Source organism: Apodemus sylvaticus, chromosome 5 (assembly GCF_947179515.1).
Source record: "Apodemus sylvaticus chromosome 5, mApoSyl1.1, whole genome shotgun sequence".
Taxonomy (NCBI): Eukaryota; Metazoa; Chordata; class Mammalia; order Rodentia; family Muridae; genus Apodemus; species Apodemus sylvaticus.
The window spans coordinates 12,745,721-12,761,114 of NC_067476.1; the positions used below are offsets into that span (position 1 = coordinate 12,745,721).

At 52.3% G+C, this 15,394-nt stretch overlaps 1 protein-coding gene across 1 annotated transcript in view; it reads right to left on the bottom strand.

The window, feature by feature from the left end:
- Positions 1 to 15,394, bottom strand: part of Mvb12b (multivesicular body subunit 12B) — a 155,949-nt gene that overhangs the window by 9,587 nt on the left and 130,968 nt on the right. The window contains exons 8-9 of the mRNA XM_052182243.1: positions 15,264 to 15,319; positions 12,577 to 12,636 (exon numbers count right to left, since the gene is read on the bottom strand). Of these exons, the coding sequence (XP_052038203.1) occupies positions 12,577 to 12,636; positions 15,264 to 15,319 (116 nt within the window). The remainder of the gene's footprint in view (positions 1 to 12,576; positions 12,637 to 15,263; positions 15,320 to 15,394) is intronic.

Genomic DNA, 15,394 nt, shown 5'->3' on the forward strand with positions numbered 1-15,394 from the left:
AACACCTGGGGAGACTCTGCCTTCAGGCAGGGACGAAGGCCACAGGGGGCATTCTGTGGAGTCCTGTGCCACCCCATCTTGGCTGTAGTGCTCCAGTTTGTCACCTCTGCCTGGCAACTTCTAGCTCTGCTTGGGGGACTGCTCTACTTTAACTTGCGGGGTAAAAGTCCCATAAACCTGAAGAAAAAGTGGAAACCGTCCTTTGAAGGACTGGCAAAAGCCGACTGCTCAGCTCGCCTCTGCTCTAGCACAAGCAGGTGTGTTGATGACGGAACCCTGACAGAGAAAGCAGCAGCTACAATCCCACAGCCCTTTAACCTCCATGCTGGGTGCTCCAGGCCACCACGCTGACAACCTGTGGTAGCCACTCTCAGGTGCTGCTGCCTCCAACAAAACTCGAGAGAGGGAGCAGCAGCTCCCGACCTGTGGCCCAACGCCTGGCAAAACTCTACCTCAAAAATGCTCATAACTGTAGCAGAATTCCAGTTACAAAGTAGCAGCGAGATAGTTTTATCTATGGGGTGGGGGGGTCAGCACAGCATGAACTGCACTGCAGCACTGCAGCAGCAGGAAGGCTGAGGACCACTGCCACAGAGGTGAGGCGCAGCCATTGGGAGAACTGACTTCTCTTTCTAGGGAGCTGAGTTGGGTCCCAGCACCCACGCTGGGTGGCTCACTGTTCATAACTCCAGCTCCACAGGGTCCGATTCTGGCCTGTGAGTGCACCCTCACACAGACACAGATACACAAGAGGCAACATACAAACCCCCAAAGACAGTGGGGGAGGAGCTGGGGACTCGGCATGGTGCTGCATGGTGACACACAGGGAGAGAAAACAGCCCTGTCCACAGGTGACCGAACGCCATGATGAGAGGCCGCACCCCGTCCGAGTGAGAGTGTGCGGGAAAGAGAACACATGGCCAACCTCCAAACAGGAGAAAAGACAAACACACAGGGTGACATAATGGACACTGAAGAGGCCTGGGGACCTGGAAGGGCCAGCTGAGGGGAGGGGCACACCAGGAAGGGGACAGGTGTAACACTAGCGGAGAGGCCAGGCCAGTGTCTGGGCTGCTTGTCGGTGGGTAAGATGACAAGGACAGCAACGTCACTGTTGCTTGAAGTCAGGCGAGGCCTGCTCCAGAACCACAGCCAGCACCAGGAGCTTTCTCTACACATGTGACAGATGAGGCGGCACCAGCAATGGCCCTGCAGACAGGAGTCATAGAGACACAGAACACCCAGCGGTGTCCTCAGTGCTGTCCCAGAATGCACAGGGTGCCCTGGGTTTGATCCCTTGTACTGTAAGAACCTGGCATGCTGCTGCAGGCCTGTAACCTAGCACTGGGAAGTCAAGACAAGAGGACCAGAAGTTGAAGATCACCCTCAGCTAGATACAGAGTTTAAGGGAAGCCTGGGCTATTTGAGATCCCATCTCAAAAGAACAACAGAAAGAAACACACGAGAACTCATTAAAGAAAGCTCTTTGGCCAATACGCAAAGACCAGGGGAAGCAGGGGGACGTGCATGCAAAATGTCAGCCATCCTGTTATCCAAGAGTTTGGTACAGTCTAACAAAAACAGAACCTTGGGGAGGCCTGTGATAGCCCTTCTAGGACTGGGCTCTCCACAGTCTCATTCACTGTGGGTTCAGTGCTTGGTGGCTCGTGTTATTACTGCAAGATCTTCCCTGATTGGGGGATAACTAGACCCCTCCCCTCTCTGGCAGACTCCTCCCTTTTCAGTCAGACCCCACCCCCTCAGTCGGATCCCACCCCTCCCGGGTGGACCCCACTCCTCAGGCAGATGGTGAGATGGTTCAGCAGGTACAGGTGCCTGCTGCCTACCAAGCCTGCCGACCTGAGTTCCACGCTTGGACCACATGGTGGAAGGGCGCAAAGTGCCGTCTGCCCTCTGTGCGCAAGCGTCCAAAATAAACAATGACTGAAAACTGCTGATGGAAGATGGAGTGGTGGTGGCACACGTCTGTAATTCCAGGTCTCTGAGGCGGAGGCAGGGGATTCATGAGCTCAAGGCCAGCCTGGACCATACATCGATCGGGACCCTCTCTCAAAATAAAACAAAACAACAAAACAGTTGTACAATCGCCCCTCCTTGGATGGAAGGTTCAGATGGAATTATGCCTCTAATTAGGAGAATCCCAGGGGCGCAGAGGGAACTCAACTAACCCACCGTATGTGAGAGTGTATCACAGAGCAAGGCAGAACCGAGGCTCGGGGAAAGCCCCAACTGCACATGGAAAGATGGGGAAAGAGACAGAGAGCTCACAGGAGAAAATGATCGGAAAGCTGCCGAAGCCTTAGAAATAAAGCCAACTTTTTACTTTCTAGTACATGCCAAATGGATCAAGGAGTTGGTAAGTGTTTAATATTTTAGTATTTTAAAATATAAATACAGAAGGGATGCGGTGGTTTTTATTGTAAGAATGCCATGAAAACAGAATTCAAAGCATTTCCCCAGCCCCAAGGTTGCCATCTTTAAAGGATAAAGGGCTCTTAAAAATAAGAGGGGTGGGGTCAGCCTGAGAGGGGAGGGGTCCAACTGAGAGGGTGGGGTCCGACTGAGAGGGGAGGGGTCAGTCTGAGAGGGGTGGGGCCAGCCTGAGAGGGGAGGGGTCCGACTGAGAGGGGAAGAGTCAGCCTGAGAGGGGTGGAGTCCGACTGAGCGGGGGTGGGATCCAACTGAGAGGGGTGGGGTCCGCAAGGGGAGGAGTCTGTGAGGGGCAGAGTCCAACTGAGAGGGGTGGAGTCAGCTTGAGAGGGTGGGGTCAGCATGAGAGGGGAAGACATCCTCTCCAATCAGGGAAGTATCTCCAATCTCCTTGCAGTAGATAACAAGAACCAAACACTGAACACAGAGAATAAGAGACTGGAAAGCCCAGCCCTAAAGGGGCCATTTGTGTCACACCCCTCAGCAAGGCCGAGGAAGAGGGGGCCCGAAAGACTTCTAAGAGCCAGCAGTTGGGGCTGGAGAGATGGTCCCCAGCAGAGGACCCACAGTCTGTTGTTCTGTCCCCAGTGCCTGGGACTCCAGCTGCGGCGGGGTCTGTCACCTCTGTCTTCTTCAGGTGCACTCACAAGCATATGCCACATCCCCATGAAACTAAAAATAAATTCTTAAACAGAAGCAGCCAGAGGCCCATGGTAGCATCAAGGAAATGGTGTTTCCCAGACAACAGGACAAACATGAGCTCACAGCTGTGCTGGTGTGCTAAGGCCGGACAGAAGCCTCGCATCAGGGGTTACGGCGGACATGAAATCCCACTCCTAGATGAAAAGTATTGGCCTTTGATAGCTGCTGGAAGAGGGAGATGTGACCTCTCGTGGATGACCACACTGTGGCTGATGCGACTGTCACAGAAGCCTAGTTAGGTAGCACAAGCCAGACTCAATGGAAATACAAAACCAAAAAACAAACCCCAGAAACCTCAAAGTTGGGTGGGAAGGGGTGGGAGGGTGAAAATGGGGGGAGTTGGGGACTGAATATATTCAAAATACATCCTATGAAAACTTCAAAGAATTAATAAAAGTATCACTAAAAAGCAACAAAAAGCAAAAATGCCTTAGAAATGTGGTTCTTAACCTGCAGGTTGCAACCCCACTGGGATCAGACAATCTTCTCACAGGAGTTGCATGTCCTGCAAATCAAATATCTACAATATCATCATAACAGTAGCAAACTATAGTTATGAGGTAGCAACAAAATGGTTTTATGACTGAGAGTCACCACAACTAGAGGAACTGTATCAAGGACGGCAGCACTTGGAAGGCTGAGAACCACTGGCTTAGAGGGCCGTGTTTGCTGTGTGTGTACGAACACCCGAGTGTGGCTCCCCAGACCTCACGCAGCCGAGCTTGCCAGTGTGCTCCTGTAAAGCCCACGGCCCAGCAGCGGCAGGAGCGTCCCTGGGTCTCACAGGCCAGCTGGCTCCAGGTTCAATGAGACACCTTATCTCACGTGTTAGGTGGAGGGTGACAGAGAGGACACTTGATGCTCACCTCTGGACGCTGCCCAGATCTCTGCATGGGTGAGTGCACCCCCAGGCACCCCAAGGATGGGAAGGTGGGGGAAAGGGAGGGAGGATGAATATTGCATAAGCCGGAGAAAAGCCACCACATCAGGAGCACCAAGTAAGCAGGCAGCGGACAGCCGGTGATGACAACAGACAGTGTGGGGACCACCGTGGGGACCGTCCCCTCTAGAGTAGCTCGCACGGTGTCTCTGGGCTGGGTTGGGATGTAGCGAGAGCTAGCCTTGTGGCCCTTTGGTTGGGGCTTAAGTGGGCCCATTGCCATTTGGAAAGCAAACTAAATTTTCCCTTCTAAAGAAAGCCACACCCAGGGGAGCAAAGCCACACACACACACACACACACACACAGCAAATCAAGTATCACATACTGAGAGAGAGTCACTGGGGATGACCTCAAATTCACTCAGCAGGTGACTGGCTAAGTACATACATACAGGGGTGTGGCATGGGGGGTGAGGATGTACCCCACAAAGCCAAAGACTAACCCCCAGTGCCAAGCATGAGAACTCTGAGCTACTATACAGCTTGTTGCTGGGTTCTTGTTCACCTCCGAGAGCTGGAAGGTAACACTGGAGCTGAGTGGAAGCCTCTCCCCTGGGGTTAGCCCGCAAATAGACAAGGTGCTACCTGGGCTGGCAGGGAGAAGAGAAGGAAAATCCTCCTCAGCTGGAAAGCCTGTGAGGCGCCAAGAAACGGCATGGAAAGATGCAGCCACGGCAGCAGTGGGCCTGTACCCCAGAGGTAATAGTCAATCTACGCCTGCTCAGTATGAGGACCCTCTTGCCTGATACTGTAAACCCAGGCAACTAAGCACCTGTGGCCGGTGGGACCATGGACCCCAGAAAGGAACGTGCTACTGTCAACGTTCTAAATCCTTCCCCTTGTGCCCACAGATAAGCGTGGCTCGCACTCTTCATCCAGGAGACCAGACCATTACAGAAACCACAGCTGGCCAAAATGCAGAGACCGCCTGACTGTGGGTGCCCAGGCCCAGCTGATAAAGATATAGAACCTGTACCCTAAAGATTCGAGGAACACTACAGACACACAGCATGGGGAGGGGGACAGAGGAGGGGACACTGTCAAAGCCACTGAGCCAGGATGCCAGCTACAAGAGAGGTAGGTGTACTGGTTAAAACTCGACAACGTGGCTGCTCAAACAAGACCTGCCCGGTGATGCCATTAGCTGACATCCCAACGTGGGTGGGGAAATCCCACAGGGCTCCAGCACTAGAGGAAGAGCTATCAGCAAGTAGTGACCGCTGAAAGATGGAGCCGGTCGTCTAGAAGATGAGCCCCTGATAGGTTACAGTCCTATGTGGTCAGCCAACCCATGCGGTCATCCCTAACACAGGACGAACCAGCAATACTCAATGGACTCAGGAGGGTGTGTGTGTGTGTGTGTGTAATTGAAGAGTCATGAGGTTGAAATGGAGTGGAAGAAACAGGAGAAGCTGAAGGGGAGTATAGTGATAGAAATACAGTATTCTTGTATAAACTTCTTGAAAAGTGTTTTGTTATTTTTAAAGGCAGGGAATACAGCCAGCAGAAGGAATGGGTAGAAACTGAATTTTGGCCAGCTGTGGCTTCTGAATCAGTCCCCATCTGCAGCAAAAGAAGCCTCTTTGATGAAGGGAAGGCTACATTTATCGTGGGCATGAAGAGGAAGGACTTAGAACGAGCAGGGGCGGGAGGCGGGTTACAGGACGGTGACTGTGTGTGTCTGAGGTAGGCAGCAGGGGACATTCACTCTTTACTTCCCGTGTTTCTGAGTTTGTGTTTTTATGCGTGTGCGTGTAGGGAAAAACACATAGGATTTTAGGGCTGATGCCTGGGCAGGAAGAGCTAGCTCAGTTGGGAAAGTGTCCATCATGCAAGCACGAGGAACTGAGGTCAGATCACAAGCACCCACCGAGAGCCCAGTAGAAGCCCAGAGCTCACTGGCAAAGCTAGCCCAGCTCAACCAGTGGGCGGCAGGCTCAGTGCAGATGCTGCCTCAGAAAGTGAGGTACAGAGGAATCAAGACCCCCCCTAATGACCTCCAGCTGGGAGGGGCCCCAAGTTTGCTGCAAACGGCACCATACCAGTGAGGTCCCCTCAGCGGGAGAGGATCGGATCAGCGCTGCTCTGCGGCATGGGCCGCGGGTGTATGCCTGAGGTCAGCAGGGTGTGCTGGGGGGACCGACACCCCTCACACTTTGGAATGACTCTTTAGAGCCTTCATAAATGCCAGTTAACCCACCTACTAGGTTCTTTAACACATTTAAGATGTTTCTTTGTAGCTGCAGTCCCTGCATGTGTGCTGATGGTGCAGTGAGGCACAGTATAAACTGGTGCGGTCAGCTGATGGCCACGCCCCTGCCTCACCATGCACCATCTTTTGGAGTTTCTTTGTTTTGAGCAGGAATGGTCTCAAGCCAGTGTGAGCTCTGTAAACATTTGGATGGTAGCTGGGGCCTTGGGAGAATATACAGGAGCTTACAAGCGTCTACTGCATTAATCACACTTGATGCACGACGTAGGAAGAATTGTTTTTCCAAATATTTCGCCTTCCTGGCCGATGATGAAGCTGTTGAAAGGACAGAGGGTGAAGAGCATCTTACCTAGCAGAGGCAGCCATGCAATCCAGTGCAGTTCAAGGAACGGCCAGTAGATGGTGCAAAGGGACCACACATTTCTGTGGCTGCAACTCAACCGCCATCAAAACAGTTCACACTCATAAGCACAAGGAAAGCTTTCCAAAAGCAGAAAGGAAGGAACAACTGGGCTGGATCTGAGCACTTTACTGTGATAAAATTGGGACTCTGCCATTTCATTATGAATGCAAAACCTACCTGGCCTCCCTCCAGCAGTCACGGCTCCCTGGCCACCCTGCCTCGTTCATTTGAAGAGGCCCTAACGAAGTGGACATCTAGAAGTTGAATTTGAAAATTCTTTTAACCTCATGCTGCCAAATGTGGTTCCACTAATTTCACCTTTGAGTCGTGACGTAAATGCTAGCGGGACCGGCCCCAAGCTAAATACGCACTCAGCCCCATTTTTCAACACGCAAACACATAAAGATGTCAGCTCAAACTGTTTACTAATTAACACTTAAAAAGACACAAATTAGATATGCGTGGCTAAGAGCAATTATAATCAAGACGAATTCCTCTAGTCATTTGGGAACTGGAAAAAAAAAGGCCTAATTGCTGGAACCAATGTTTTAAAAACTGAAATCATGCCAGTTAGCAAATATGTTCATTTAAAGAGTATCTCACGTGACTACACTCCTGAGGCCTGACTACAAACTCGAGAACAAGGATAATATTTAGGGATAAAATTAAAATTTTAAGCTCTCTTAGATTTATAACTTCTTCATTAAATATGTCTGCAAACAGCAGCCCATAAAAACCTGTAGCAATTAAGTGGTTAAATGAGCTGCCTCCCTTGTCAATTTTAAGGGGTGATTAATATTAGATGGTCCCTCTGCTAATGAGACTCTCCTTCTTCAGCTTCCAAGTCCTCTGAAAATGGAGGCTGTCTGTTCCACCAGGAAGCAAGGCAGGCGAATGAGAGAGCCCCCAGCCGCAGCCCCAGGTACCTCGCGAAGGGTTCTGGGGAGCCTGTTCACACGGAGTCTGCAGAGACCGGCGTCCCTGTGCCCCTGCCCTCTCATTACAGGGGTCGTTGCTTCTGATTTAAAAGGTCTGTGTCTGTGTCAGAGGAGCCTTCAAGGCTTGCATCTCAGCCCATGAGCCCGGGGATGGAGCGGGTGGTGTGGTTGGTCGGGTTGGGGTGGAGGCCCATGGCAGCACAGGCAGGTGGAAGGAAACGGGACAGCGACAGCCGGGGCACGCCCACCCTAGCTGTGACAGGGAATCCATCAGATGGAGAAATGGGACAACTGCTTACAAGGGAAATAAAGAGCGGAGCGCGGAGCCGGGGAATATTTATATGCCCATCTACTCACTCCGAGGGAAGAGGATTCATCACGGATCGCTGTGGAATTGCATGTTTAACTCGATCCTCAATGGAGCAGCTTGTGCTGGGGCAGAGGCGGGGTGGGCAGTGTGGCTTTGTGGAGACAGTACCTTCCCACAGAGGCAAGAAGACAAGATGGAAGACATACTGTGTCAGGCCAGAAAACTTTGCTGTGACTCCGTGGTCACGTCTCATGGGAAGGAGAGACAGAAAAACCACTCTCTTGCCTTGACCCAATCAACAGGTATCCTGCTGGGAGGCCTCTGTGAAGATGAGCAGACAGGAGTGCGTGGCCAAGCTCTGAGAGGCGAGAGAGGCAGCTGAGTTGCTATATTAACCATGGCTTCATCGGTTTCGGCCGCCACATCTCGGTGTGTGCCTGAGTGCTGAGGCTCTGTCTTTTCCACGCCCCTGCCCCTGCCCCCATGCTGCTCGAGGGTACGTGTTTTACGCACCACCTTTCCTGGGTGTCTCCTGTGATATAAGGACTCTATGTGCCGCACTGCCAGGAAGTCTGGGGATGTGAGAGCGGAGGCACTTGAAGGTCTCCGCCAGCTGTGAGGTGCCCGATGCTGACACTACGCTATGGGTCCCGTGAGGCCTGCCCTCCAGCTGGGGTTGGGGAGGCAAAGGGACTTGTCTGAAGTCTAGGCACGGATGCAGAGATGAGATGACCACTGGATTCCTGCTGGCTTCCAACAAGATTTAGGCTCTGAGAGAGACCCTGGCTCAAAACAATGAAGTGGGAAAGCGAGAGGAGGACCCTGGAGCCACCTGCTGGCATCCTGGTCTGCCTCTGCGCATGCAGGGCCTGCACAGCCCTCTGTAAGTTCAAGACCAGCTAGAGTTATATACTGAGACCCTGACTCAAACCACCAAACAACTACGGTAGATGTGGTATCTACACAGGCAGACTGTCCATGACACCTTATCACTTAGATCAACACATGATACTTGACCACAGACATGTGCACTGCACACCCATGTCCTGCCTATAAAAGCATCATGTAACCTCTACCATCATCACATGGTACCTGACCGTAGACACGCAGATTCCACGTTGTTCCGTCCATGATACCACGTCACCCCCACCATCAACATAACAAGGGAACCTGTGGAACATGGAGTCTGAGTGCTGATAGGCTGGTCATGCTGCAAGTCAGGCATGCTGTTTCCTTCATGTTCCCTGCCTGCCGGGATAACATTGCACTCGTCCCTGAGTGTATACATTGCTGTGCAGCACTGTGGGACTCACTGTATGTCAAGGCAGTGGTGGTCCCTGCACCAGGCAGGTGTCTGCTAGCAGCTGGTGTGAGCTTTTTGGTGCCGCCATTTGTCTGAGGTTCTTGCTTGGTTTCTAACTATTCTTAGGCTGACAAGGCCAGCGGCCCCATGGCAGACCTGCTGGGAAAGGTGAGTGGCAAACAGGGCTGGGCTGAGCTTCAGAAAATCCCCATGGCTGGGTGGGGTGTCAGGAGAGCATGCTCCGTGAAGTGGTTTGAATGGAAATGGCTGTCACAGGCTTGTATATTTGAATACTTGGTCCCTAGATGGTGGAAGAGTTTGGGACTATGAGGAGGCGTGGCCTTGTTAGAGGAGGCGTGGCCTTGTTAGAGGAGGCGTGGCCTTGTCAGAGGAGGCGTGGCCTTGTCAGAGGAGGTGTGTCACCGGGGTGGGCATTGGTTTCAAAAGCCCAAGCAGACTGAGTCTTCCTCTGCCAGGAGATTGTGGATCAGACAGAGTGCTCAGCTACTGTTCCCTCCGGTGCTGCGCCTGCCGGCCAGCCTGCCACCACACTTCCTGCACCTGCGGGCATGCCACCACACTTCCTGCCTGGATTCACCCTCAGACAGTGTAAGCCAGCCTTCCACAAATGCTTTCTTCTATAAGTTGCCTTGGTCATGGCGTCTCTTCATAGTAATACAACAATGACTCAGATACTCAGCCTAATGTTGGATGGACAGAATGACTGGCTGCCCTCCAGCTGAGCCCCCCAAGGGCAGGCGGCAGGGAGGGGTCTATCAGGCCACATGTGGTCTTTGTGTTCCCCAGGAGCCACCTGCTGACAGTTCATTTAGGGCCAGGGACTCCCTGTTCTCTCCACCGCAGTCCAGGTTTCTGTTGCAGGGTGGCTGGACGCCTTGTTCCCCACTGTGGGAAAGAGCCAGGGGCAGGATCTTAGGAGATGTTCAGGTCTTTAGCCTGTGCCCCAAATTCAAAGGTAGTTATTTGGGCCAGTGAGATGGCTCACTGGGGAAGGAGGCTTGTCGCCAAGCGTGAAAACCTGCGTTCTATCCCTGGAGCTCCCATGATGGAAGGAGAGAACAGACTTAAGCAAGTTATCTTCTGACCCCACACTGTGTGTCAGGTGCCCACTGCCACAAAATAAATAAATAGATAAAAAATTAGGGGTAATCCCTGCCTTGAGGACTCTTTTAGTTTTGTTTGGGGCGTGGTTTAACAAGAGTATATACAAACAGTAAGCAGAGCACATTTCTAACAGCCCGGGGCTTCTTCACCAAGGCGGCCAGGCCCCCAGGGGAAGAAACAGAGAAAAACAGCTGTCCCGGCCCAGGCAGCACCCACTGTGTCAGCCCCAGGGACATGGGTTCCCAGGGACACCATTCTTGCAGTGCCCACCTCCCACCACGCTGCCCGCCCTCTCCTCCTTCTCCTCCATAAAGCACTTTAGTGTAACTCAGCGCCAAATGCAGGCTGGCTTCTTACCAAGACTGACAGCGAGAAACAGAACAAGCTCTGACAGCCCCGATGGCATCCCTCAGCTGCAGACCTGGACGGGCGGACACTGCCTCCTGCCCCAGCCCCAGCCCCAGGGAGAGGTAGACGGTGGAGACAGTGATGCTATGCACTCTGCAGGCACGGGCCCTGCTCCAGACCCAGGCATCTCAGCAGAGCCCTGCTAAGCACTGGCTGTATTCCCATTACTACGCCACCTGATGGGAAAAGACTCAGAAAAGCCAATCAGCAGGGTTGGGATCAGGCCCAGGAGCACCTTCCAGAGCTGTCCCTAACACCTGGTGGGAAAGTCACACCCCGACTCAGTGCTGAGGTGAAGAAAATACACGATAAGGACATGCTTGACTAGCAGCCAGCGCCTGGAGTAGAGGGAGAACCTAGTCATTCGATGTTGACATCAGATCCCGGGCCGACAATGGAGTCAATCTACTCATTGCGTCCAGAACCCAGGTGGACGGGCCTTCGCATCCCCACTATTTCCCAGTCTGGAGAGACCCCCTTTTGAGGGACTTTCAGCCATAGGATAGGGCTAGCCCCTAATCTTGCCTTAGACAAAAGAGGAAGGTCACTTGGTCACTTGGGTGAGAATAAGACAGCCCAAAATTCTAGGATTGTGCCCACAGCACATGCTTAAGAAAAAGATGCTGCTGCCAAGGGCTAAGGTGGCAAGGGCAGGGATGGGCAGAAGGGGAGGGATACAGGGATGCTGATGCCCCATTCTCCAGCATCCCGCCCCAGCAGTGGTACAGTACCTGTTCACATAGCACCGGCTGACACCTTTGAGATAGCGTCTCCCACTGCCCCACACAGGCAGGGGTGGCTGCCTAGGTTAGGCAGCCAGGCTGCTCCAATGTCCGTCTTTGTGACCCTGTTCTATCTACCTCTGCACCTGGCGCAGGCCACCCTCTCAAAGCCTCCCCTGGAAGCCACAGACTTCGTCCCTAGAGGACATTCCTGGCAAATGCTCTTCTGGAGCAGATGGACTGCAGAACCATTTTAAGGGTAGATGTGAAATTCTGCACACCAAATTTCTAGCATCACAGCCAGCCATTTCTGCTGTTACCAGCAAGCAAACAAACAAAACTGTAGGTGACAATCAGGTTTTTATGATTTACGGAGAATCAAAGACAAAGGGGGAGGATTTCGTCTTGTTTTTGCTTTGACAGGTTTAGAAATTTGTTGTACTGCATTGATTCAATTTTCCTTGATTCCAGCCATCTTTCAATAATGCAGCCTGCTTCTGCTGGCTGGGTACATACGAGAAAACCCCAAGGAACCAAGGATATTGAAATGGTTCTGCCATTTCCATCTTTGAGACAAATGTTCCTCTCTGAGGATCTGTGGCGGCAGCACGTGACTGTGGCAGTCTTCTCTGCACAGAGAGGAGGTGCAGACTGATGCTGGCCTCTGAATGGGGACACGCCCAGCAAGGCCCCCATGAGACCCACAGTCTCAGGCCTATCTCCTTGCACCTTTCCTTTAAACCCTGATCCTGGTGTCTTTCTTATGATGCCCAGATGCCATCAAACCAGCTGGTCACACGGAGGTCTGTCTAAATATGAGGGACCTAGGACACTCCTCTGGATCACAAAGAGGTTTGGCTAAATCTCTGAGATATAGTCCTGGTGGCAATGGTGAGACAGAGAAGGCATTAGTCTTAGTCTATGTCAAGGATGTGTGCACGCGATATGACTCAGAGTTTTCTCTCAGAAGGGCTCTTGCATCCCTCTTTCCTAGAACAGAGCCCTGATGGATGGCCAGGGGCCTTAGAGGAGTGAACAGAGCCCTGAGTCCATCATACTTACCTCCTTTTCAATTTCCGCCAGAGACTTGATGGTGATTCCCAAGAGATCAAAGGGCTGCATCTGAAAATATAGAGCAAGTCACCCTTTTGAATGGCTGGAGAATGCCCCCCCTTGCTTTTATGACATGCGTGATGTCTAAGCTGGCCTCTCCCATGGGAATGAATATTGTGACGTTCAGTCGTTATGGGGTCCAGAGAGGAACCACAAAGACATGGTGGGTTTACATGTTTACAAGACTAGATCTTCATATCACTAGACTGCTTTGCCACATATCCACAGCACTGGGGGGTGAGGGGGTCATGGCCTCCTGAAAGGTGTGCCTGCAGTCAATTACCTCATCCTCTCATTTGCTACAAAGGGGAAACTGAGACTGATGCTTTTGTGACAGAGTATGGGGTTGGAAGTGTCTAAATCAGCGACCATCTTGACTGCCGTCTCTTACAGAACAATGTCAGGGGTGAGGAGTTGCAGGGGTCTGCAGTGCATAGGGGAGTGTCAGGTAGATCCCAGACCTTTGGTAGTGACGGGAGAAGGAGATCCCTGTCCTTTAGGTCAAAGGTGGTGCATGGGAAAGTTTTGCACATCGTGGGGCTCTGCAATCCTATGGACATTGGGACATTTCTTGGCAAATACACAGGCCAAGAAGGTCAGCTGGAGGTCCAGAGAAGCCTGGGCTGAGTCACACGAGCCCTCTGTAGGCCAGGCTGCAGGTTCCTTCCAGGCACACTAGCTCGGTGTTTCCTGGAAGTGGCAAAAGCCTGGCTTTCTACAGCCTCGCTCAGAAGGTGAAGTTTGGGAACCCCACAGAACCCAGGGGTTTGGACTCGAAGTGCTGGTGGGTGTAGGGCGTGTGTCTGCACAGGGCCACGGGGGAGAGGCTGGTGGGTGCTGACTCTGGAGTCTAAACTGGCTGCCTCAAGGTGAGGATGAGTTAGTCTAATCTCTCTCTCTCTCTCTCTCTCTCTCTCTCTCTCTCTGTCTGTCTCTCTCTCTCTCCCTCCCTCCCCTCTCTCTCCCCCCTCTCTCCCTACCTACATACCTACTCAGTTAGTGATCTATAGAGTGTGTGTGATGAGAACACACACATGAAGATCTGAGGGCGACTTTCAGGAGCTGGGTCTCTGCACCTTGCTGAGGCAGGTTTCTCTTGTTTCTGCTGTCCTCTGCACTCTAGGCCTGCTGGCTATGGCTCCCATCTCTTAGGAGTGCTAGGATTACACACGCATGCCACTGTATCCTGCTTTTTTTCTGCAGATCCCTGGGACTGAATTTTAGTGATTGGACTTGTGCCATAGGCCGTTTACCTTCGGAGGCATCTGGACACCCCATCACCTTTACTTTAAAAGCCATACTTAAAAGCCTGTTAACAGTGGCATGGGCAGGCCCTTCTGGTTTGGCTGCAGGGGGATTAAACAGAGAAGAGCTTGGAAGAGCTTAACACTGGGCTTGGCCTGTATCCGGGTGCTGAATTGGCAGCAACATACTTGTGAGGGCGAACTTGGGACAGGGCCACCAAATTAGACCTTGAGCTCCTGGGGCTGTGCTACCAGTAGCCACAAAACAGTTTGGCTATGCTGGAGACGCCAGGCTGCGTGGTGTGAGGACGGGGCTGCCTGCCCACCTGGCCCAGGAGCCAGCAGAGGTCCAGCTGTTGCATCATTAGGCTCTAACTATTCCACTAAACTTTCTCAACTGGAGCTGGAGAGCAGGGCAGCGCGGCCTCTCCCAGGGAGCATGGAGGAGAGTGCCAGCGTCGCCATGGCAACACAGCCAAGTGGCTCTGCTGAAGTTCCTCAGGCTTCCTGTGTCACGTCAGGAGCATTTTTCAAGATTAAGCGCTTACCAGAAGGGTTCAGAGGAGGCCTATTATATTTCATAAAAATGGAAACGACAGAGCAGGTTGGATCGCCAGCCGGGTGGTTTTAAACTGGGTCCAAGAAAAACACTGAAGGGGTCTTTAGCTGGGCCAAACTAGGGCCGTGGTGTTTAGTGATGCCTCAAAGCAATCTTCTGCAGGAAGGCTAAAAGCCAGAAACAAGTTTAGTGACCCAGCGCGGCTCAGGCTTGCATAGCTGAGAGGGGTGAAGGTGTCCTGAGGACCAGGTGCTTCCCCGAGGGGATGTGGCTCAGTGCAGGGTCCTGGCTGTGGCAGGCACTGCTCCTGGTCTGGCTCCTGGCCTCTGCCTTTGGCTCACTGACCCAGCCCCCTGCCATTCAGGAGGGCTCAGGGCTCAACCTGGGCAGCTGGCATAAGCCGTAGTGTCATTGTGCAGCATGCGGTGTGCACATAGAATAGGGCAGTGACAATGGGCACTACAGCCAACTCCACTGCCATGAAGAAAAACCAAGGCCACATGTGGTGGCACGGCACTAGGAAGGAGATCTCTGAGTTTGATGATAGCCTGATCTGTATAGTGAATGCCAGGCCGGCCAGAGCTATATGTCTCAAGAAATATCATTGAGCCTGGGTGGTGCGTGTTTTAATCTTAGCTCTCAGGAGGCAGAGAGGCAGGTGCATCTCTGTAAGCAAGTCTGGCTTGGTGCACAAAGCTAGGCCAGCAGGGCTGCATTGTGAGACCTAATCTCAAACAAACAAATGAACAGCCAGCCAGCTAGATATAGCTAAGAGTAGCTCGTGTACACAGAAGCTGAAGGATTTCAGGTCAGGGATCATACATAAAACTTACACTTTCTGGAATGCAGGAAAACTTCTCTGAAATCATAAAAGGCACACCATCCATTGCTGCAAGAGAAGAGAGGAGAAGAAGGCACTGAAGACACTGTTGCTGTCCAAGAATCTAAGATGTCAGTACAGAGG